A 26,185-nucleotide genomic window follows, 5' to 3' on the forward strand; every position below is an offset into this window, starting at 1 on the left:
GCTTCTCAGCGTCGCTTTCTCTTCCCCGCTTCTTCCCGCTTTCTATGTGCATCTTGACGTTTTCTGAAGTCCTTCAGGCAGAAGCGTTCGGGTGCCGTTCGCTGAAGCTTGAGCTTGAGCTGAAATACATAAACATACTGCTGTTACGTGCTTGGGCCCGGGCGCTACTCATCTTGACTTTTGTGCGTTGCCACGGCACCACGGCACTAACGCCGCTGATCTGCCCCTCTGTTTTGTTTGAAGCCTTCTTGTGAGGACTTCTGCTTCAACCCGAATGTGTGTGGTGCTGCCGCTCAGCTGTCACACTCGAAGCAAGATACTAAGTTCGATGCAAACTCCTGCCAGCAATTCCTTGATTCCTTGCATAAAAAAAGATACAAAAACAAGAACCCTACTTTCCAGCCCGCAGACTCCACACAAAGTGGATTTGATGCCGCCAGCACAAATTAAGATGACCTCATTCGCTCACTTGTCCTTCGCCTCAAGAGCGCGTGTCATTTCCATTGCTGACGAAGGCAAAACCCCCAAAGAACGTGTGTATGGGTGGCGGGGTTATTGTTTCGACTTGTGTTATATTTTGTTTCCTCTCGCTTGCTTGGCTTTTTTTTTTGATTGTCACAACCATTTCCAGCATCCATTGTGTACTTTCAACCACGCGCTTAATCCGCGGATGTCGTAGATGCAGTGCGAAACTCATTGCGACGCCGTGACGTCGGCGGCATGTTTTGACGAGCGAGTGAGTGGAACTACCACCGCACCGGGGAGGCGCAAGCCGGTTGATTACAGCTTTTGAGTTGGGATTAGCTTTCGGCGGGACGCGAAATGGCGGTCCCCGAAGTTGATGAACAAAATTAATCGCCACTTGGCAGCGCCATTGTTTGTTGCGGTCGGTAGCGGTAGGATACTTTTAATAGACTGGTTATAAAAGCGTAACAAGGCTTTTTCACCAGGCTAGGCTGGTAATTCACTCGATATTTGCGGTGAACGGTATATTTTTGGTTTGTGTGGTAGAAAAACGCACTCTCACGATGAACTTTCAGTGCCAGTTGAGTTGATTTTTCGTCTGAAGTGAAGAATAGGAAATTTTTGGTATGAAAATATTAAATGTTCAACGTTGAACACTTAACAGATATCAATTCAGGTTGCTTTTCATATTTTAAGTTTTAATCGAAAAACATTAGCTAATGAAAAATAAATAAAAATGCCTGAAATTTGAGGTTACCGAAATTCCTTTTTGCAGCAAATAAATGAATTGCAGTCGTTTACCAAAAACTCTAAGCAAATTCCCCCGTTTTAATTTCATAATTTTTTTCTAGAATTTTTATTTTTATTAAGGCTGCTTATTTCCACTGGTCCACTCTATTTTTTTATTGTTCGAATGCCACTTTTCGCGGCAGCATGACGCTGCATCTTTTACAACACATCACGCTGCTGCTGCTGGGCGAAAAAAAGCCCTTCATCCGCTCAGCGTTGCCCCAAGTAACAGTGCGCGATGCACACACACACACACACGCACACAAGAACCCAATGGCGTCGTTGTATGTCCCCACACGATGCTAAGCATCGCCACAGCAGAAAATGCACTGCACGATGCGCGTCCGGGATACGGAGCATTGGCGCGTCCCGTATCCTTTTCCCGCGTGGTAACAAATTGCACGACATTCGATCCGTGTTTGCGCGCGCGGCAGCGTCACAAACACGTGCCACCGTCTTTGGTGCCTGTTTCTTATAAGCCTGTTTGCCTAGGCCAGCCCAACCCAACCCAGCTGTCTGTCGTGCTATGGGCGCGGAAAAGTGGCGGAGGGGTTTCCTTTGTTAGGCACCGCACTTCAGCACTTTCCGCCGTTCCACACCACCGCTCCGCGTTGCTCCGTTTGGCGTAGTATTCATCTCGCTATGCGAACGGGTGCTTTGCATACTGATGTTTAATTCATTAAACGATGCGCTTTTCGCTGCCGGGACGGTAAGGAAACTGATACAACGTGCGGACGAACCATTTGCATGAATATGTTTGCGCTTTTACTATGGCTTTTTGATTTGTTGTTGCCATTCGTTCGGGGTGAAGGTTTCGGGCGACAGGCAGTGCTGATTGGGGGGGCAGTTGCTGGCTTGAGATGCCTTTTTCTTTCGCCTTATATATGAGGTTTTCCTTGCTGAAAAGATAATGCAAGTTTTACCAGTGATAAGTATGATTGACATTTTCTGAGAAAATGTATACCGTTAAAAGGAATTGACGCTAACTGTTGAAACATTCATGAGGTTGCAATGAGCAAGCAGGTAAGAAATGTTTTCCGTAGATTTAAAATCATGAAAGGAGGACAAATCGCAGCAAATCGGGTCAATGACATTGTATATAGAATAAACAACAAAAATCATTTTAAATAAGCGAGCTGGAACAAAGTTACGTTTTTGATTCGATTTTTTTATTTTAATACTAAGGCTCAAAAAGCCATGAATGCTTCTTGCATTTGTAATGCACCATGAGCAAGTCAACTTCACTGTCAATAATATCCTCATCAGCATATCCATTCATCATCACCCAAACCCCATGCGGGAAGACATTTTCCACGAAAATGTTGATCGATCTCCGCTCCAGTGTGCTTGAATTGCAGAGTGGAAAAGGCTTGAAAACATGCTCACAGATTGCCTGACATTTTACTGCAATGCCAAGCGTGGGAAGACAACCAGCTTCGTCTTCCCCTTCTCCTCTTCCTCATTTTTTTTACTCTCCAATGCACTTTCACCAGCTCGTTCGGTTCGCAGCGCAATCTCAACTGTGGGTGACACCACAGCTCGCGCAACCATTGCGGTATTGGTTTCCATTGCCGAGCATCGAGCCTGGAGTGTCACTCTCACAAGTGCACACGCGTTGTCATTCGTCTAGCCCACGCACACGCAATAATAGGGAACTGGATCGTTCCAGATGTGTCACCGATTTTTTTTTGTTGGTTGCAGCTAATCCGATGCAGAATGTTGCACACTGTCCGTTGCAGTGTTTTTCGCCCGGGAGAGGCGAATTTTTCTGACTGACAAGTCTGGCGAGTTGTACGTGTGGGTTAGGTCAGAGAAGTTCCTGATAGGAAGAGCTTTGCAGATTGCTGCAGTCATATTTAGTTGATACTTTAGACGAAATTTTCAGTTGTTGCTTCAAGATGTTCCAAAAACAAACGAGATTTTAGTGTATTTTAGTTTTTATTTTATTTAGTATTATTATTATTATTATTAATTATTATAATTATTATAATAATAATAATAATAATATTATTATTATTATTATTATTATTATTATTATTATATTATTATTATTTTTTATTATTTTACTTATTACCATTCTTCTTATTTTTATTGATATTATTATTATTATTATTATTACTATTATTATTATTATTATTATATATTATTATTATTTTATTATTATTATTATTATTATTATTATTATTATTATTATTATTATTATTTCTATTATTATTATTATTTTATTATTAAATTATTATAATTTTATTATACTATTCTTTTTTTTTATGAATATTATTATTATTATGACTATTATCTTATTATTTTTATTATTTTAATTATTATTATTATTATTTTCATTCTATTTATTATTATTTATTTATATTATTATTATTATTATTATTATTAGTATTATTATTATTATTATTATTATTATTATTATTATATTATTATTATTATTATTATTATTATTATATTATTATTATTATTATTATTATTATTATTATATATTATTTAGTTTAATATCCACTGGCTAGGATTGGACACAACTGACACTTACATAATAGAAAACATAATATGAACAAATTACAAACAAATTTTTATTACAAACGAGTAAAAACTCAATAAATTAATCAATTAATAATTAATGAACAAATAAATATATAAATAACTTAAGGCTTCTGGTCGTTCGTATGTGCCTCGAAGAATCATTTTAAGATTATATAAACTAACGTTGAGCGAACGTTGGGGCCGGTCTGGTGGTACAGCCGTCAACTCGTACGACGTAACAACATGCCCGTCATGGGTTCAAGTCCCGAATAGACCGTGCCCCATACGTAGGACTTACTATCCTGCTATGGTAACAATAAGTCACTGAAAGCCAAGCTCACTTCACTAGTGGGTACTGGCAGGCCTTGACCGACAGCGGTTGTTGTGCCAAAGAAGAAGAAGAAGAAGAAGAAACTAACGTTGATATATAGGCTATGCTGGTTAGAGTGCTATTATGCATTGATATAATAGATCTTTGGAGCCGTGGTAGATGCCTTTTGAAGGTCGTAGGTGCTCGTGGCTATACATCCCTACTAGGTGGCTGAAAATGGTGTTTTTTTCGATAATGCACGGAGTTCCAACACAACCGCTAATGAGCTTATGTAAGAAAATGCAATGAGCCATCGTTCGTCATTAGGTATTATAAACAAGCTCGTCAATTAAGCTCTCCGCGAACGCGAAACAAAACATCCCTATTATCATTCTTCTGCTACACAAAAAAAAGAAGTGCAACCAACATAAAGCAATGACACCCTTGGAACACTATTAATCCTAAATTTTCCCACAGTAACACAATTACGGGGCACTTATTTTCTGCCCGTCGTTTGGTCGTCGTTCACCGAACCTCATTTGCATGCAAATGAATTATGTCGCTACAAACGTAAAATTTTCGTTACCATACGTTAACCACATGGCGGAGAAGTGAGGAGGCACGAGGCAGGTAGGTGTGCTAGGGGATGAATGGTCACCTGTGGCGAAAACGCATTAATAAAGCTGGTCCGCTGTATCAAATATCGATCCTGCAGAGCCATCACCCTGCTTCGGCTCCTCGATGATGTGTTGCTGCTGCTGCACTCTCACAGCACGTGCGTAGGTGCCGTGTTGTGTTGCGTACAAATAGGTACTCTAATTTCACGCCACGGGTGGGCGAGTGGTTTTGGAAAAGGATTTATGAAACGATAGTAGATTTTGTGTTCATTCAGTGAAAAGGTTTTGTACTGAAAAGATGGTTTTTGCAAGCTACAGCGTCTGCCATAATAACAACCATGCACAAACTACGATGTAGCACAGATCCCTGGGAAACATAACAAGCACTGTAATGATCAACTTCATCTCCTTTACAAACAGCGAATGCCCTACATTGTGCAGCCAACCAAAATATGTTTGCACTTCTGCGAATGATTCTTCCTCGCTGCAGAGAGTGACTAAAGAAAACAATTAAATTGCAAAATGCTGCTACACAAATACGCCAAACTACAAGTTCGACTGATTGTTTGCATAGCACCAAGTGGTGCGTTGAACTGTAGTTTCATCTCAAATTATTTTTGCTCACTTTTTAAACAATTGTGCTGGCCACAGAACAGCATCGCTGCCCGTTCAGTCGACCATTGGCGCTATCATGCTGAATGTAACCTTTGCCTCCGAGCCGAGATCAGCGTTCAGCTGTTATTTGAATAATTTTCCCATAAAACCAACACCCAATCGTGGTCGTGTGGTTGAACGGGTACGGGTTTTATCGTGCGCGCATGTGTATGTATGTGTTTCCTCGCCCCTGCCGGTACCGGTTCACTAGCTGCTCATCTCCCGCGGGCCACTGCCAGCGTCGAACGCGGTCCCTTTTTGTGCATACGCTGTACGGTTGCTAATATTAACCGAAGGATAAAATCGATCAGTGCTTCAGCAGGACCGACGAAGCTGCTGTAAACACCGAGTGAAGTGGAAATAGGAAACACGACGCAAGCAGGAAAACAGGGGAGCGGCAAATTAAACTTACCATCGTGGTAGCAGTGCAATCAAAGGCATCCTTGAAAATAGACTGTGCTTTTTGTATTTGTATGGATGTGTGTGTATGCTTTTCTACATGTCTGTTTTGATTCGAAAAAAGCAAATTCAAATCGATACTTGCTGATTGGCTCCGTTGCCCCGGGCTACTGGATTTATTGCCGAGACCATCGTCTTTTACTTTTGAAAGAAAATCAAGGACGGGCGAGCGTACGCTGAACTTGCCGGGCGCAATCCAGCAACAGGGTACATTAAATTTTCATACCAAAAGGCCCAACATTTCAGCAGCAGCGAAACCTTTTTACAAACAGCAGCACATGCAGACGCCTGGTGGTTCACCCGCCAAAAGGACATGGAGGCGCCCAGTATGTGCTGCTCCTCTGGCAGTTGTTCTTCTTCATGGTTTGCGCTGATCGTTGGGTATGATACAAATCGATAGCGGGATTGTGGGTGTGGAAAATTCAATAAAACATTTTGATTACCTTCAAATCATCCGTAACGTCCTCTTCTACCTTTCCGAAGGGAAACACTTGGTAAAGATTGTCCATCGGATCGGTTGGCATTCGCGCAGACACAGCGGCACTGCGTGCATGCCCGAAACCCGGCCCGAGAATAAAGTGTGGTTAAAAATCATACCACGTTGCGTGATTTGGTGATGATGAAGGTAGCTTTTTCTGCCCGTTACGCCACACCCGGGGCGTGAGCGGTTACCCTTAAGGTGGTGCTAAAAGCAATAAACCGCTCCACTCCGCGGTGAATCGTAACAGCACCCGCACCCTACTCGCCCCGGCTACGGGATGCTCCAGATAGCCTCAGTCAACCCTGAAATCGGTGCATGTTGCTTAACATAAATCACTCATCCGTTAAAGTTATGACAAAATTATTCCTCAATCACTTTTCGAAGCAGGTGCGGTAAGCATTGCCAGGCAGAGGTTCATGGGCTGGTGGTGGTCCTTTTGGCGTGGAATGAAAAGCATGCTTCGTGGTAACTCACTCAGCACAGCACACAACACTTTGGGGTGGTCCGGTGGTGCGACGGGTGCTTCCGAGAACCATGATCCTGTGTCCCGCTGTGCCTGAAGGGCCTGCAGGTGACTGGTAGCTGCTGGCGGTGGTGGTTTACATCGCTTAATGATGCCATAACATCGGCCAGGCTTTCCCGCACAATACCATTGGCCTGTAATCTCGCATCTCGGTTAGATTATACGCAAAGCAAAGGTGAGCGGGAATGGAGCGGGAGGGAGTTTTGGGAGAGATCGTGAGCAGATTATCCGGCCAGGGACACAACAAAATCACACCGTCTGCTGTGCCGGCCGAACTCAGCATGCGGGCGGGTGTGAATGCAAATTTGAACGATTTTCTCCCAAGATGTGCACGAATCGGATATTAATCGGTACGTCGGTCAATCGGTACGGGCTGGTGCGGGCGGGGGTTCGGGCTGCAGAGGCTGCTGCGGATAATTGCTTGTGCGAAATCAAATGGAGAAACGATGTTATTGAAGCAGTAAAATGTAGACTGGGAAGGTTATGCAGACGCTGCTGCAAGGTGTGGGATTGAACATTTTAATTAATTTGCAATGTATATTACCGAATCGATTACGCAGTTGAAGAAACGGCTTTTTGAAAGGTGGCTGATTGCTTGTTGGTCAAAGGAAATGAGTTAACTTTTCACTCATTTGTGTGCGCCAGCAATTGATTGATAAATATTGTGAAATGATATGAAAATGTGAAATGTTGTATTTCATAATCCTGCATGTTGTATATGTGGCAGCCATTTTTAAATATATTTAGTTGTACGTCCAACCTATGCAGGAGCTAGTGATTAAAATCAAATCAGAAACTATGCAAATTTAAAATATATTTATTTTTATATTGCTTGGATCGTCTCTTGATTAATAATATTATTACTATTTTTATTATTATTATTATTATTATTATTATTATTATTATTATTATTATTATTATTATTATTATTATTATTATTATTATTATTATTATTATTATTATTATTATTATTATTATTATTATTATTATTATATTATTATTATTATTATTATTATTATTATTATTATTATTATTATTATTATTATTATTATTATTATTATTATTATTATTATTATTATTATTATTATTATTATTTCAATCAAAAATGTACAGTTTGACAAGTATATCATCTCGTGACTCCAAACACGGCTGGAAATGATGATTTAAAACGCAAGTAACTCTTTTTATTGATTTTGCCATGATTTGGTTTATTGTTTTCTGTAATTTTGTTGCTTTGTCTCAGGATTTATTCACCGTTTATCGTATATTTTTGAAAAACTTCCACGATTTATTGATATATTCCGTTGAAATTCAATACAAATAGTCCAAAAAACTCTGGAAAAAAAAACATTTCAAAAACATATATTAAACTTATTTGGTTAAATTTTTTTGCTCTATTTCACCAAAAATTGCTATTGCTTTAACATTCATAATACAATCATGTTAATACCTATGCAACCATTCATAGTGCGCAATTTTGCGTACCAATCTTGCGAACACTGTTACCTCGACAGATGTACAACTCAATCCCGGGAACGTGTCTCGTGCATCGTCCGATCAATAAAAACGTATCGATATGATGATGCATGCTATTGAGCTCAATCAATCCGTCTCAGTCCCGGGCTATGCTCAATGTACCGCACTACCGGGAAAGGTAGCGCTCGAAACAGCTTCCTTTTAATTTGACCCACAACGCAATCCTTCCCTCCGGTATATCGCTGTATGATTCGTTACCCGATTTCCGGGCGCTTGGCTGCATCCGCAGGCCGACTATCGGGCAAACATCCGATCGGAAATGAATTGATCCACCGTGTCTGTCTGTGCTTTACCGTAAAGGGTGGCACACACGTGTATGGATAGCTCACACACACGAGGGACCAATACGCTACGCAGTGCCTTGCTACGGTGCAGATTGTTAGATACGGTAGACACATGTTTCCGCCACTGAAATGCTCAGTGCGCTGGCGATAAGGGATGTTCCAGGCAAAAAATGGTGCGCTGGTGATGAAGTGGCCGTGAAAAATAATCTACACCTACAGCGATTCACTGCTCGGCAAACGGTCAACAAGGGATCTAATCGGCACGAGTACACACCGAACCATCCGTCACAGTTTATCCTCTACGCGAGCGTACTGGGAAAAGCGTTCGAATGCGTTGTGAACAAATTTGAGATGTGTTGAAACATTTGTATGTACTATTTTCTGACGCTAATTTTGATTACTTTTCATTCCTTCGAATGAAATTAACATTAAAATTAGGCTGGTTTGAATCTATGTACATGTTTGTAATTTTTAATTCAATCTTGGCAGATAAACAAGGCATTTGCAAGTGGTTTAAATTTTAATCTTTAATCTAATACAGAACTGTTTTATGCAACCACGTTCATTCGCACGTAGCCTCCAGCAAACATTCGCGGAAGGCAAAAATAAACAATAAAACGTTAAACACCAGTCTGGCCTGGTGTGCGTATATTTTTTGAGTGTATTTTCATTTCTTTCGCAAAGAAAACGCCTTTTAAAACATCGCCCCAACCGCAACACTCACCGGCACGAGTCGATGGTAGTACCGTGGCCGTAGTCCGCCTGCGAATGGAAACATGTAGAAAATGTTCGGCCCTGGCCACTGTTGACATTTCTTATTATGCTTTTGTGGGCCGTAGCCCTCTATTTTTCGCCGTAATTCGCCTCGCAAAGCCTTGCCGAAGCCGCAGAGCAGTGTTTGAAAAGGCAAAGCTGGCTTGCTGGCTATTGTTGCTGGTTTGCATAGAGCTCTACACTGGTGAAAGCCGACTTTTTGTCTGTGTCTGTGTGTGTGCCTTTTTGCCCTGTTATTGCTACGCAGCAACAACAATACAAACCGAGGCAACATTCTGTTTGCTAAAGCAGTGAACGGCAGGCCCTTCGATACGCCCCCTGTGTCAAAGATAAAGACCGTGGGTCAACTGACCAACTGACCGTTCCGGCTGCTCATGGGGTTGCATGGGAGGGGTGGTAAAATGATGGTATAATATTCTTTCTTTATTATTTGCCCCACTCTCATTGTTCGATCGAGCACCTGAAACCTAAGAGGACGTCCTGTGGGACGATGATCCTTTATTTGTTGCCCCGGGGATGGGATGAAAACGAAGCGAACCGTTCCTTCCTGAAATCGAACGAAATCAATCCCTTTCCGAGGTACCTTCACTTTTTCTTCATTTTGTCGTTGTTGTTGTTTGGGGTTTTCTTCTATTCCACAACTGTATTCCAATAAAGTCCGATGAGGTAAAAAAAACGCCATTTCTTGCAATAGTAAGTGGGAAAGAAATATCATACCGCACTGAAGGAAAACCATTACATCCCGGAACGGTAAGTCATGTTCGCCGTAGTAAATAGTGCAAAACAAAAGCGAGCGAAAAAGCAAAAGCGAAAAACCATTTTTCCCCCGGTACGTGAGCCTGTGAGCCGTGTGGGCATTTTTTGCCTCTGTATTTGTCTGCGCTTTGGTTGGTCTCAATTCACCGATTGTAACCCACTTTTGGGGTAATATTTTTTTAATCTTCCTTCGTGTGCGCGTTTTTATGCGCACAGGACCTGCGACGCTCGGTTGGCAACATTCCATTTCGACGAGGATATCCGCCAGATAACGGGCGACAATGGCGATTAATTATGTTTGATAAAGAACATACCACGGAAGAGGCAAACAAAAAAAACTGCAAGAGCGAAAGTTTTATGCTCACGGTCGATGGCGCGGAGCAAATGGTCCGGAATTGGATTTGCCGTCCGTTTGGAGATAGTTTGCGAGCTGCGCGACATATTTCACAATTGAATTGCTGCAGGTCGTTAAGCGACGCATGATGGATGGTTTAGTTTTGACAGGAAGTGACAAAAAAATCGCAGGCGAACAAAACTTTATGACACGGGATGTGTTTTTGTGCACGATTGTAAAAAACTAGGTTTTACTCACGCATCTCGGAACTAGGTTAATTGGTCACCAGTGACGGGGGAGAAAAAAATATCTCAAAAAAAAGGGAGGGAGCTATTATTTTCAGCTTAAAGTTTCACGGTTCTGCGTTTAAGGGTGCATACGTACAATATTTTATTACATTCGGAATGATAGTTGAAAAACAATTTTATATTATATGGCAATTACGACGGGCAGGGTGGCGTCTTACGAGGAATATGGAGGTACTACGATTTGGAGAGATTTCCCATAAACCAACCAAAAAATTGAAAACGAAAAATCCGCAAGAGAGTTTAAATTGTTTACTACTTACAAATGTTTATTATGACACTTGCAGCGGAAATTTAGCATGAGTTTGTAGTATCTCAAATTTGCTTTGAGCCTAACTTAATGTATTAATCCAAATGTGTTGTGTTTGTTCTCTCTCATGTTTCAAGGAGAAAAACCCGTTAAATCAGGTTTTGTTTTAACAAAACTCTTCATTTTGTATACTTTTCCAATCTAAGATTTTTACGGTAGTTTGAGTGAGTTTGCTGTAACTCACCCGAATGGAAATTAAACGCCCGTTAAAGCCTTGTTTATTCATCTTGTTCAAAAAAGAAATTGTATTGAACACCTTGCATCAAGCCCGAAAGTCTATTGTTTTATGCTAATCGTTTGTGAGTTAAACGATTTTTTGGTTTCAAACCACCCCCATATCTGCAACCGTTGCTCTCCATTGCTTTTAACGCATGGTAAAGCGGAGTCGAACTAATTTGATTCAATTTCAAATAAACAGGTTAATGAGTATCGTTCAGGCGTACAAAACGGTGAATTGGTTTCATTAATGAGTTTACCAACAGTACGCAGCGCGCTGCGGAACTTCCCCATTTGTCCTGTTTCACATAATCTGAAAGTGAAATGGCAAACAAGAAATACAGAAAGAGGGAGAGCGAGAGAGAGAGAGAGAGAGAGAGAGAGAGAGAGAGAGAGCAGTAGGATAACCATTTTTCATACTACGAAGTGGAAACAATTACAACACCGGTGTGAAGTAACACAACCCGCCCAGAACGCTCCGATGCTCCTGGGGAGGAGTGAGAGCCAATGGGTGATAAAAACTTTCCAATGAATGGATCATCGATTATGGTTGGAGCAAAACACACTGCATTCAGGGTGTGGGTTACGCTAGTTCGTCAGGGATTGCTGCTGCTGACAGGTTGAAGAATAGCGCTACCACCACTACCACCACCTGTTTCTTTGAAAAGTTTTACGTCACACCGTGCATTACCAATCGGCGGACACGGCACACGGATGAGGACGATGAGATTATGCAGCATAGGATCGTTCGCCTGCACGCCATTTCCTATTAACTCGACTGCACTTTCGTGCAACGGATCCCGTTCCTGCTGCCTTTACCACCGTGGCAATGGATTCGCTCGAATGTGACGACCTGGGATAATGTGAAAGGCCATAAAATTACTTGTGATAGTTTTCGAGGAAACTTTCCACTTGCCTGCTAATGGTATGCTTTCGGGAAAATTTTACACAATGAACGATCGGTTTCCTTGAATTTTCCTTTCCAACTGACAAACGGACGGTTAACGGACCAGAAGTTTTTCATGATTGAATGGTACTTTTGTCCGAGGTAATAGGTAGTTGCTGTAAACAATGAGAACGTTATTTTATTACCCACTGCATTTTATTTTTAAAACCTTTTCAATTAACAAATATAAACACAAACGTGAAATGATGTTAGCTGCTTCAATTTGTCAGAAACAAAATTATAAAGCAGTTAGGTTCTTTTATATTTTTACATATTTCATTGATTTGCTTTCATTTCAATGGAAATATATTCATGTTGTTTGGAAAGCAAAATGTTTTTTGTTTTGTAAAACACTTGTTGAAAATCCACAGACATCTATGCAAACATACGTAAAGAACGTCTCTGCAAAAACAAATAAAAAACAAGAATAACCCAAAATAGCTTTTGCGGAACCTTCAATATTCGAGCTTCGTTTTTATGAGCTGATGTAAAAAGAACAACATTCAACCTCGTCAAATACGGTTGCACCCTTCAACCCTTTGACGAAGCTAAATGGAAAGAAAAGGCACTCTTTTTGTTTTACGAGCATCAGCCATTCGTAGCAGTAGTAAATAAGTGACTGAGCTCGGTACAATCATAACAGTAAACAATGGTTTTATATAAGAGGCGTACTGAAAGTATTTCGTGCATTGTGGTGATATTTTAAAATTTCCCTTAATTATGATTTTGTTTTGGTAATTTCTAATATTCAATCTAAAATATTTCTAAAAGATATTGTATTTGATGTATATACTACTAAGTGAAAATCATGACGTATATTACGCTACTTATTATAGCAGACTTATAAAACACATAACTAATTGGTTTTGTTGAGACAAACACACACACACTGTTTGTATGATTGTTGTGTAAATTCAAAGTAAATCAAAACTGTTCCTTGGTTTACTCGACGAGCAAAACTGCTGTGTTAAGCATCATCATGTTTCCTTATCACATCAAACAAAAAGTGTTTCCAGACGATTCAACACGTTCAACACAACACGGATCGCGTTCTGCCCGTCGTTTAATAATGAGCGTGAGCAATCTTCAGCAAAATGATAAAGCAGTTCAAAATAACGCAGACACAACGACCACACACGTGTTCCAGCGAGCTTGAAGCTCGTTAACGCAGGTGTTTTTTTGAGGCCATTATTGAACCATTGGTTTGCACGACTTCTAAAAGAGAGCAAAAAACCCTCAGACGTTCCAGGACTAGCCCGAGCATGAAAACGTTGCCGACGGTGAAGATTTATTTACAATTTCACTTTCCTACAGTTTACAGGGATTTTAAGGCAAAATATGCTTTAGCTGTAATAAATCTTGCCAACGCTAGGGACACAATGGAACGTGCTGATCATTACACGCACAACCGTCAAGTTATGTTTAATCCCATTTTCGTCGGATATCGGCACGTTCGGTTGGGCTGGTTGCTTTAGGACAGTATTTAGATTTGATGATGAAATTTGCTTTTCTTATTTACAGTTCCGATAACTTCTGAATAAAGTGGGTTTTCATTTGCGTTTTCTGTATCTATTTTCTCTCGTTTTATTTACGCAGCCAGCACACCTGTATTGAAGTCACGAAAAGTACAACGACAACAAATTGACACGGTTTGCTGAATTCGTTCCTCTCACCCAGAGCGGTTTGTTTGGATCAATTGAGACCCGCATTTCGATTGACGACAGCAACTGAACCACCCCATAAAGCCTTGACCCAAAGAAAGGTTTCCACATACGCACCCCGACGCTTTGGTAGATGTAGATCGAGCCTTGGAATTTCCCTCGTCTCGTGCTGCTGAGGCAGGTCGGAAGTGAACGATACGGGCGTTGCTTGACAAAAGAGTAGCAGGTTTTCTCGCCAAGCCATCCCATCGCCAGTAGCAACGCGTCGATCATAGAGGGCATACGGTGTTGCGCCACAGCTAGAAAATAGTCTGCACTAGTGTCGTGTTGAGCGAGATCCATCCATTGAGAGCCGTCACCCTGAAACGAGGCACCGGTGCATGGGACGATAAGAACCGTTCGCTTGCACACCGACCCGAAACCCGATGAAATGAGCCGCTATGTGGACCTACATGATGGCAGCGGCCCGAGGTGACCGGGCAATGTCATCGATATCGTCACGTCATCAGAGCAATCGGAATGAGTTTGACTCGCCAAGGTAAGCGGCCGATCAGCTGTCCGATCTGCAATCTCGATCGCACACGCTCCTTTTATGTACCTATCAAAACCGCTTAGCCAATATGCGCCTGGTACTTGGGACATTCAATTTCAATTGATCTTTTTGCTCTCTATTCTTTCTTACTTGCATCGCGTGCATACACACGTCGTGCCCACAGCATTTACCACTTCAATCGAGTGCAACGACCACTGTACAACACGACGCACCGGGCACCACAGCTCTCCAATGGACCGGTCAGCATTAGTACGACTCCGTTCGGGAGCAACACGATCTACCAGAGCTACATGCCGCAGACCGCTTCGCTCGACAGCTTCAACAGTGGGGCCACGAATCCCAGCTTCTCGACCACGGGTGGCACACCGCCGCCGCCGCCGATCGGTGGATCCGGCCGTGTTGCGCCGGCCACCGGAAGCGGCACCACACCAACGGCCGGGCGGCGACAGCAGGCCGCAGCAGCGTTACCCTTCACGACCCGCAACCGGCCTGAGGTAGCTACGGAGCTGCCGGTCACGCCGAAGAACAACCATCTAAGCCAAGCTGTGATAGAGAGCGAGCGGGGCGATGTTCAGGTAGGTGAATGAGTGTGCACGGGAAAGTGAATCGTTAGTGAATATAGCAAAGTTATGACTTGGCTATGAGTTTGGGCATCAACGTGAAAAAGGCAATGGAAATGGTGAAAAGCTCTGCAATTAAAAGGAGAAAGTGTATAAATTATGTGTGTGGCCATGACTACTTCTTCTAGTTAATGTTTGAAAGTGATGTTGTTAGTAACATTTCATTCGCAATGTGCAATAAAGTGCCGGAAATTGCTTCATTTACTACAAATTTAGGCTCGAATGGATAAACCAATTCAAAAAAATTAATTAAAATTGACTATTTTCCATTGATTATATACAGATTTTGCCATTTATGTACAAATCGGATTGAAATTTGGTGTACTTACCTCATCAGATTCAAAAAAGTGCAAGGAACAGTTTACGTTTGAGCTCAAACCTTAACATAATTGTTTATGTTTAAGCGGGGTGCAAATTTTCTTTTCCATATTAGTTGTTGGCATATTCGTCAACTGTTGCCAAATAACGAGGCCCCAAGTTAGGCTTTTAAAATCTCGACAAATCATCATCTTGATGAGCGGTAATACCTAGTCTACCAAGTTAAACATGAAATATTTTACACATGTTAAGCAAAATTGTCGAGTTATTGGACTTGGGAGTATATCCAGCTTCATTCCATCGTAAAATTACTAATATTGAATAAATAAAACATGCAAAATTTAAGAATTGAGCATAGGATGGTGAATAGTATCAGCACTTTTTAAGTTATAGAGGATGGCAAGGTTTAAGGAAGTTCTTGTGATGCAGTCATCGACTCGTACGACTCAATAACATGCCCGTCATGGGATCAATCCTCATATAGACCGTCTGCCCGTAGCAAGGACTGACCATCTACATGCGTGGTGCTGAAAATGTCTCAGGACGTTACGCCATATAGAAAAAGAAGAAGGTTTTTTAGGACCAGGAAGTAGTAGCAAGCGCATACAAGTACAGGAACTATACCTATTATCTATTTCGGTTTAGTAAACAATATTGAACATAATCAATGACTATCAGGTAAATTCTGACTGTGGAACTGATCTTGAACACACTACTGAATTGTTATTGGTACATACCAGCCACTTCAGAGTTCTGAAATTGATTTCTTATAAGCTTGTGCATCTTTTGCTGGATTTTCACGTTACATTTTTCGGAAAACTTCATGGCAAATGTAGGTCGGATTCCAAAGTTTAGTATTCAGTCAAGATGAATTTACAAAAAGAGACTTAACTAATGGAAGAAATTGTAACGCGAACACGCAAACAATCAAGATTTTCTACGTAACCTCACTTTAAACACGTCTCCAAATGTGTAAAGCAAAGGATACAGGCTAACATATCTACATTTTTTAAAGACATTTTCAGCCTCTTGGCCTCATTCGCCTGTTCAATCAAGAATTAAATCTAATCTTACAATTTAATATTCTTCTTTACACATTTGCGTGTTAGGCCGTCATTAATATCCAGCGCAGCGCAAATATTGAAATTTATGCATCAAACATTACTACACTTTGTATCGCCTCTGTAAGACAAATATTTTAATATGTGTAAATAATCGTACAAACTAAATTATTGCTCGTCCACTCCGATCCGGTGGCAATCTCACTCCACACAAAACCCCAGCTGACAGTGGTAATCACTAATGAGCGATACATCGCACCCCACCCGTACAGCAGCGTTTAAATTTGCACATCGTGCTAAACGGTGTCTCCATTACGCGTGTGTGATTAATTTGCAACCAATTCAAGCTCACCTTACCATACCCATACTGGCTGCGATAAAGACCGCCGTCCAAGACACCGTTTACGTGCAAACCGAAGGCTTTTCGGTTGGCGTGCAAGCGCGGTACTGCTGCGTTGCACTGCTCGGACCACCACCACTGCTGTGATTGTGCAAGACAGCGACCAGGGTTGCGGCTAACACGCGCCGTGTTGGGTGGGGATTTTGTGCTTCGCCCGCCTCATACAAATCTGTGTATGAAATGTTACCATACCGAGAGGTGATGGTACTCTGTTGCTTTTTCCTCCGCCCATTTAATGCAGCACATTCATCCAAACCTGCATCTGCCTTCTGCGCGCCGTTTCCTGTGAGTGTGATCCACCACCATCGCGTACCGAAGCGGCACGTGCCTTCGTCACAAAAGAGCCCCCTAATGAAAAACATCAATTTGGTAAATTCAACGCGCGCTCTCGCGCACCGTGACCTCCTGCGAAAGTCCGGCCGACCGCGGGACGAGGCCGCGAGACCTCGATCGATTCGGGGGTTGCGTTCCTGATTAGGTTTTGACTGTCGCGTAATTGGCGCGCATGGAGCGTACGACCGCAAGCTTAACGGGGACAGGGTTATGGGATGGGGACGTGTTTGGATTTGCAAATGCAAATTCCGTGCTGCACTTTGTCCTCCGGCCTGGGGCGGGTTGTTCGCCTGCAGCGTTGCTCAGTGGTGTTAATTTGCAAATGTCATCTGTGTGGCCAACACGATTGCACACAACAGGCACGGGGCGAGTGTACATGGTAGGCGTGATGTAAAATCAGTAGTTCAATGTACGCACGGTAAATCAAACGACGAGCGTGAAAACAACTGCCGTTGGTGGAATCGCAAGAAAGAAAACAGGATTTTCACTACATCCACTACTAATTTAAACTAATCGCAGATATCAATAGAACTGGCCTGCAGCGAGCGGAAGGGTGTGTGGATGTTTGATAAATAATCATTTGATTAATCTCTCTTGGGGAAACCCGAACAAGTAGGTCATTTGCTTAGATTTATGTGTCCGATCTGATGATTTGTTTAATAACTGGGGCGGTGTTATAGATTTATCGCTTTTGGTAGTTTGCTGTCTAGCAGCGCACAATTACTGTCATTGTTCTTGCAAATTAGATTACAACTCATTTTAAAATCAGTAAAATTGCACTCAACAGCTAATGGATGGCAAAAATTCAATCAATGTTGAATCCCACTTTATTCAATTGTACTCAAACGAATCAAATAACTCTATACAAACTATAACTTACTTTTACAAGTTTATACAAAGTTACATATTTTGATGACTTTTCGTTTTATATCCGAATAAGTCGTTGTATTCTTCAATGCTTAAGTAAGTTATTGAAGTTTCTTGCGTAAGAAGATCTTTTGTACTATTATGGTTTTCAGATTTAAATTGATTTAAACTGTATTATCTCCGACTTAGAAATTAAAACATTAAGAAAGCAAGGAATCATAAGTATTTTTGAGTTAAGAATTATATCAGCTACTGATGTGACTCCCCTTTCTAACATGCCAGTTAATGACGAGCCAAAAAGCAGCATTTTCACTATTTATTATATTTTAAATTATTTGACCTATAAATGCTAGTAGTTAAAAACTATATTCCGTATTCTTAGTACTTTATTTGAAACTGTTATTTGTTCAAAAATTCCTCATAACACCATCAATCATAAACCACTTGTTATGTGCCGAAGGAATTTCAAATGTCCTTGTTACGTACATCGCTGCATATCACACTCGTCACGCTTATTTCGGCTCCATGGCGATTCCAAGAACCAAGGTTCGTTAATGAACAACATGAAAGCCTGTTGACGACATCCATTCGAAGGTCGATGCTTCGTTTCGTTTCGTGCTATCAGCGACCATAATGCATAATGAATGGCGCACGGTCGAAGCCTAGTCGCACGGCATTATTGCATGGGCACACAATGCGTATCCGTACGCCCCGTACTGTCATCATCACATTAGCGTTCGGTGTATGCAAAAACAAAGCAAGAAAAAAAAGAGTAGAAGAAAAAGTACACACACACAAAATGAAGCTCACCGAACCAGCTAAACCGTTGGCATGCAATTTAATGGGCATAAATTACGACGCTCTAGCGGCAGAGTAAATTTTCATCTTTACCGGCCGCACCATTGCCGCGTGTATCCTTGCTACGCGCAACCGGTTCCACCGGTACCATCCGTTTGAGGGTGGTGAAAACTTCATTTTGAAATATGTGTAATCATCATTTGTATTGGCTTATGATAATTTTCCACTCCAATTTTTCATCCCCGACGCTCGCATATCGCACACCGCCCCCCCGGTACCGTTCGCGCTCCTACAACACAGCACTTCCCGTTTCAGGTGTTGACATAAACCGGAAAATAAATACGGAGAAGGAATTACCGTGTGTTCGAGCGTGTTGTTTTTTTTCTTGACAACACCTAACCAATCGACCCATTGATCCGCATGCTATCCACATAGGGTAAGCGTGTTGGGCGAACGTCGACCGAGTGGTGGCGTGATGGAAGGTGTGAACATAAATTTTCGTTATTAATGTTTCACTGATTTCCGATATTCCAGTTTACTCTCATCTTCACGGTTCAATACATTGTTGTAACATACTGTTAAGAGCAATCATTCTTCTCGTTTTTTTTTGTGTGGGATTGAGAGCTTTGCTTGACTGTTCCGATACTCACTTACCCACTCACACACCGCCCACTTACTGCAGGAGCAAATAAACCGTCGCAAAAGTTGCCCTTTTTTACGATTACCTTTAACACAGTCGTAAAATGAGATGCAATTGGCAAAACCGATGAACGATTTTCGAGCCATTCGTGCGTACTTTTAAAATTAGCTTAGAGCGTCTATGAAAATGCGCTGTAAAAAGTTTATTCATTTTGCATATTAAAACTGTTCGTTGCGCCGTATACGTTTTTACGTTTATGTTTGTGTTATTTTATTAGTTGAAGGGAATTAAAGATCGCTTGATTTTTGAATAGTGATTAACGAGTTATAGGAATCAGTATTGCAAAATTGTATATAAATTAGCAAATGTGTTTCGTTCTCTGGAAAGCTTGAGAATGGTGGAAAAAGCTCTCTTCAAAATCATTCCTCCCACTGTTTCCACTACACTACAGTTTATTAATGAAAGTACACCATGAATGCGCATGCCCGACGACAGATCGACACTCTTATCTGTGTTCGCGTTTTCCTTTGCCCGGTCCCGTTGCTAGGCGAGAGAAGTGAATGAAATAACGCAGTTGATGAATGAGATATACTTTGCAAATAGCCGGGACACAAATCATTCCGGTTTGAATTTTGCATACCAATTGGAGCGTTTGCTTGTTTGCTTTTGGAGAGCTATTCACTTCGTTAGTTGTGGTGCTATTTGACTTTGGAGTTTGCTGGTTGTTAGTTGAATTAGAGATTGTTTTTTGGCTACTACTTCCTGTAAAAAGAGGTTAATAAAAATCATTTGTTTGCAGATTACATAACATACCATAGCAATAGGTACAGTGGAATACAATGTTTTTATATTGAGTGCATTGAACAAACATTCAACCATTCCTGCTTGATGAATGACCCATCACAATTCGTGGCACCGTCCACACACCACATTTCAGAGAAATGTCAGTGCAAATAAATTGTCATTCTTTTTTTGGCGTTCGTTCATTGTCTCGGTACTATCATTTTAAAATGAACCATTTATCTACAGTTCAGGACCGGAACACTGGGGAATTCGGGGAATACATGACTTTCTGTTTTCGGAACGTTTTGCTCAACATGGGTTGCAATGATTGCTTACGTATCTGGTATATATTTATTTAGCTAGAATTTGTAGTACAATAGAATGTGTAGGGAGTGAACAATACTTGACTTTTCTTGTAAATGGAATATAAAATTTCATTTTAACCAAAACGAGAAGATATTGTAAACAAAAAGAGAACAGAGTCGCTTGGTTGGTACATATAAACATTGTTTACACCTCTGAACAATATGTGTTCAAATCAAAAGTGTTTTTGGCCACACGATCCATTAACGTGCAATGTAATGGAAAAGTAAAATGAACGTATCCTGTTCCCATGGACCTAAAGCACTGCGCTCCGACGTACAATATTTGACGCGTATTGTTTGTTTAAAGTTTCATGTTGTTTATTGAAGCAAAGTTTGATTCGTTTGGAAATGATTTTAAATCATAAATAGAAAACCTATTCTATGTTGTTTTACATACACATATCTTTCTATTGAACTTGTTCATTGAGTGATGCAATTTCAAAACTATTACTAAAATAACCGTTTGCAAAATATCTAACCCATGAAGCAAAGTGCAAAACAACTGCACGAAGGAATGTTCGCAAAAATGATGATTTTTAGAAAATTATAATGGCAAGTAATCAAATGTTTAAATTTTGAATAAAACACAGCAAATAATTGAAGCCTGAAATGAGGGCGGTAGATTGATTGCCTTTCATTCGACGCAAATCGTAACGTCATTATTAAGCTTTCGTTATGCATGCTGCTGATGATAGCAACCACGCTTGAGCCTTACCGTTGTACTGTTGTTTCCGACACGTTTTAGGTGCTTCCTTACAAAATGTACAACAAATTGCACGATGTGTGAAGCAATTTCAAATCAACGATAGATACATCAATAGATTCATTCGTCAATTTGATGAGGCGTTCCGACAAACAATCTAACCGCATGGTTCAAACACGCTTAAACATAGCTCTTATTGTATGATGGATCGTATGATCCATTCACATACATTGTCGAAAGAACACATACGAAAAAAAAAACACAGGAGTGATTCAGAAACAGCATTAAAAATGCATTATTAAACAAATTGAGTTGAAATTTATCTTTTTTCTTCTACGAATGGTTGATGCAACGTTCTGTTTTGCTCTCAAAGAACAATTAACATGTCCACAGACATCCAGAAACGTATACCCCGCACACAAAAACATTCTACCCGCATGGAGGGACCTAACACAAAGCAGCTATAATTTTAAGCCCATAATATTCACACACCCTTTCAGACAGGAGCCTCCAGGCCACACGATCTAAACTCATCCCCGGTCTTACGCTCGGGATGAGACGCAAAGCTTCTTTGAACGATAAATTGCGCTTCCGTTCCCCGTAGGTAACACGTCAAGTGAACCGGGCCTAGCCTGCAGGAAATTGTAGTCGTCGCTCGGTGCGTCCTCACTACGATGCAACTTCAGCACACACACACACACATATAACACACGTATAAACACGCCGTGTGACTTCTAGCGTTAAGAAGCTTATGAATGTGGGCCCATTCACGGAATTCAACCTGTTTGGGAGGCATATTTATGGTGAGCAGCACGTTAGCATCGCTAGACACCTCTCCGCAACGATGCGAGCTGCGGTAGAGCGGTACCTGGGCCTTGATGGCTATTTCATTTCTATGGAACTCATTACAGCTGCTGCGAATGTACGTGCTTGTTGACTGATATATTTCCACTGCTAATGATGTCCTTTGCGCAGGATGTTTGTATACTTTTCTAATGAGTGAAGAGCGTCGTAAATTGTCGTCTCTATTAAAACTCTTTTCAAATGTTGATTTTAGAGAATGAGATGACATTAGGTTTTAGAGGATGTGAATGCTAATTTCGGTTAGCCGAATGAGTGCATAATTTAAGGAATAAATGGCTCGATATCTTTCTTCTGAGAATTATATAACTGATGAAATAGATCAAATTCGTAATGCTTAGCCTTTGGAATTCGTTTCTAGTTTCTAAAACACTCAATCAACCGTTTCTCCTGTCCAACGAACCGACCTGCTACCGTCCTCAAATTGAGTCACTTACACATCTCAAAGCTGTCAAAAGTAAGCGCGAAAACAAACATTCAATATCTGCAGCAGCAGCAGCAGCAGGATGAGGATGATGATAAATAGTAATCGATTGTTCCATTCACACTTCACAACCATCATCTCAGCACCATTCGTCAGCCAATGAGTTATCGCTTTTCGTGCAGCAAGTGCAGCACTCGCTCCAAATGTTCACCAAAAATCCACTCTCGCCTTCACACTACGGCGAATATAGAGATAATTTCACACACATACACTCGGCAAGCAGCGCGAGATTGGCCAAGAACGTTTTCAAGTCTGTAAAGTCGATAAGAAGCCACCGGATGTTGGTTCCGGTGTGCCGGAAGCGTGACTTCCACTCATTCGCAGCTGCCATTGAACCATCACAGTCACTATCAGGAGGGCTCATACTTCCCCGGTATCTCGGCCTGCCCCCAATCCACCTTTTCCCCTATCCTCGAGCCCCAAACGATGAAACGAAACGAGCGAAGGCTCCCGTTTTGAAGGCGAGTGTGTAGTTGATCCGTTCTGATGAAGATTAATGTTTTCCCGTTTGTTTGCGTTCGATTTTGCACATTCCTTCAGTGCCAACGCTCGGGAGGAGGGCAGTGAACTTTCACCTCCCTGCCCCGAGCTGGCAACGTTGCCCTTTACCCTCCAGGTCTGGGGTAGGTCAGGAGTGATAATTCCATCGCAAACAGCACTTCTACAACCAGTCAAAGGCTGCACTCTTCGCTCCATATCTTCGCTCCAGAATATTTACCCACGGAACCGAACGTCGAACGAACGGACGAGAAATTCGATCGAGAATCAACTTGTCGATGAATTGTGCTATTTCCACTTTGGTCGACATTCGCAGCGGACACCGCACAGCCGTTTGGCATGTTTCTTGGAAAAACGCAAAACATTCACCGACCGACCGAATCGATTCCCCGATACGTCCTCGAGCGTTAATTGTGTGTCCTTAAGCGGCTGCAGGCAAATACACACCACAGCCTCCGCCTGGCCGTGAGTGGGTGCTGCTTCCCGGAAGGAGAACTGAAAGAAAGAAGAAGAAAAAAACGCGTCCACTGCAAATCAATCCTCCCCTCCCCCAGACGGAATCGGAATCGGATCTGATCTAACAACGATTTCTGTTTGCAATGGTAAGCAATGGTTGTGTATGCTGTGTGCCTTTCCGATTGTGATCATTTGCGGTAAATAAACTCAACCTCCGAATGTGCCCGGCGCCCGGCGGACACACCGCTTTTTTTTTTTCGGGGGGCCTGGGACATTGATTTTTCGGGCGCCAGCGCGGCGCTCTCGGTTTCGCTCGCGTGGGATCGGCGGGCGGGTTGGCGCGCACGGGCGCTTTGGCGAGACGAAGCCCACCCAAGCCCACCCCACACACTGCTCGGTCCGAAATTGATTGACAACGGCTTGATGTGACTGCGGCTTTGCTGATGATGAATTTTCGTCGACTCGACTCGAGAGCTGGGTGGGCGTTGGGCTGTGGGCTCCCGAACGGCTGCCCGGAACTGTAGCCGCAGCAGTGGGCAGGGTCGAGCTGGACGCTCGGATTTTCATTTGCTTTCGGGATTGTTTCTTTCCAATTCCTGCAGAGATGTCGTTTAATCGTTATTTACACAAAACGTTTCATGCTCGAACGTGTTTAAGTTTTCATTCAAGCTGTGCTTTGCTCTTCCTAATTCTGAGGGCATTTTCGTTAAAAAGTCGTTAGTCAGCTTTAAGCTTTTCCCCCATCAAATAACGTGTTTTTTTTTGTTCAGCTCCATTTCCACCGACACTGACACTGCATTCCATAGCGCTACATTATTATCATTCCCTGCGCCCGGCACTGATCTTTTGTTTGATAGACTCTCGACAAAGTGGAACACAGCAAGGAAGCATTGGCCCAACCGATTTCCGTGTCCCAGCAGGGTGTCGGTGGAGAAATTCGAGAAGAAAATTCCTTCGCGCGCGCACGCTTTCAACCGTCCATCCAATCGTGCGGGGCTAAGCCTTTCTGTGACCAAAATTCTTGCTGACCAAAACGTGCCGGATGAAAAGTTTCCTCCCTGTCCATTGTCCGTTTGTATGTCCGTCGCCCCGTTCGTACTGCTTCGAGCTGGTCGACGGATTTAGGTTGACCGGACACATACTGCGCGATGAGCCGTGTCCAAAAACGGACACTGCCGCCACACCGATAATGGAAAGGTTTGAAATTGCAAGAAACCTGGACTGGAGAGCAGCAAGGCAAGGTGAAATATGTTGCAAAGAAAGCAAGCATAAAATATTATCCATCCTTTCGTTCTTTCTCCTGTGCCCTACTGCGGACTCGGCTATCTAAAGGAACAAGAGGGAACAAACACACCACAGTAGCAGTAGCCATTCCACGACCACGGTAATCGTAAATCATTTCCAATTTAACCGCCTCAAACTCTCTCTGTCTCTCTCTCTCTCTCTCTCTCCCGCTGACGGGCATCCCACGATGGTTTCTCCTTAAAAATTCCTTTCCTTTATAGCGAGACGTTTTAGTCGGGCGAAAAGTTTGAAAGCGTCTGAAAACAGTCTGGGGGGGAATAACAGCCACTGTCTAAAAGCTGTCATCCATTCCATGCCAGTTAGCGTCGTACGTAACATTTCTATTCTAAAAATCTTCATCATGTCTTTGTCTGCGTTCCCTGAAAAGGGGGGAAAGCTTTTTCGGGTGATCTCCTTTCCTGCTGCAAACGGCCCTCATAAGATCAATTCACGCAAAGTTCTCTGTTTACCAGCAGTAAAGATGTCAACCGCGCGCGTCTGTCGTCTCGTCTCGTGCCACTAATCGCGCTACGCTTGATCCGGTTTGCGTACCATCGCGCTCCCGTTTGGAAAGGGTTCGGTAGACCATCCGGTGTCCACATTGCTAGTTCTGGGGGTCGAGCTGGGGTCAAACGAGCATTAAAAAAACCTTCCAAACCTCTGAGGTGGGTTAGTACGCCTCGGTGAGGAGGGGGGGGGGTATGATCTACAATTGCTGTCGGAGTTTGCGGTGCCAACGCCCGAACGGTGCCAAACCGCGATGTACGCCAGGTTGAGTGGCTGAAGGGGCGGAAAGGGAGCAAAAATTATGATCGTTTTTAAGCCGAGGTTGTGTAGCAAACGGTTATTACGGAGCTCGGAGTATCCATTAGCTTCCGGCGGATTGTTGGCAAGCTTGACCCACATAAGTTTTCATATAGCCTGAGCAATGAGAATCTATTCAACCGAAGAATGGAATGATTTGCTGTTAGCTTCAATTATGTTAATTTTTTGGTTGTAATTTGAGCTTTTGAGCTTTTTTTACGGTATATCTCTCTCCTACAAAATCAAACCCATGTCTGCCGTGTCATAGTTGGAATTTAATTTTATTTGCAAACATATTTTGGCTTCTTCTCACAAAACTCTGCCGAAAAACCAAAGTGCAGAGGTCGTTAAATTTCGAAGATTTCACGCTCGTGGATCTTCCTGCTCAAAACGCTATGCCTGGATTTA

General features: G+C 42.2%; 1 protein-coding gene across 1 annotated transcript; it reads left to right on the forward strand.

The window, feature by feature from the left end:
- Positions 1-13,884: 13,884 nt before the first annotated feature.
- On the forward strand, positions 13,885-15,224 carry LOC121603067. Its single transcript, XM_041931799.1, has 2 exons — positions 13,885-14,487; positions 14,666-15,224. Exons 1-2 carry the CDS (start codon positions 14,390-14,392, stop codon positions 15,087-15,089), a joined length of 522 nt encoding a protein of 173 aa, XP_041787733.1. The 5' UTR covers positions 13,885-14,389; the 3' UTR covers positions 15,090-15,224.
- The last annotated feature ends 10,961 nt before the right edge of the window (positions 15,225-26,185 follow it).

Source organism: Anopheles merus, unplaced genomic scaffold, assembly GCF_017562075.2.
Source record: "Anopheles merus strain MAF unplaced genomic scaffold, AmerM5.1 LNR4000809, whole genome shotgun sequence".
NCBI classification, from domain to species: Eukaryota; Metazoa; Arthropoda; class Insecta; order Diptera; family Culicidae; genus Anopheles; species Anopheles merus.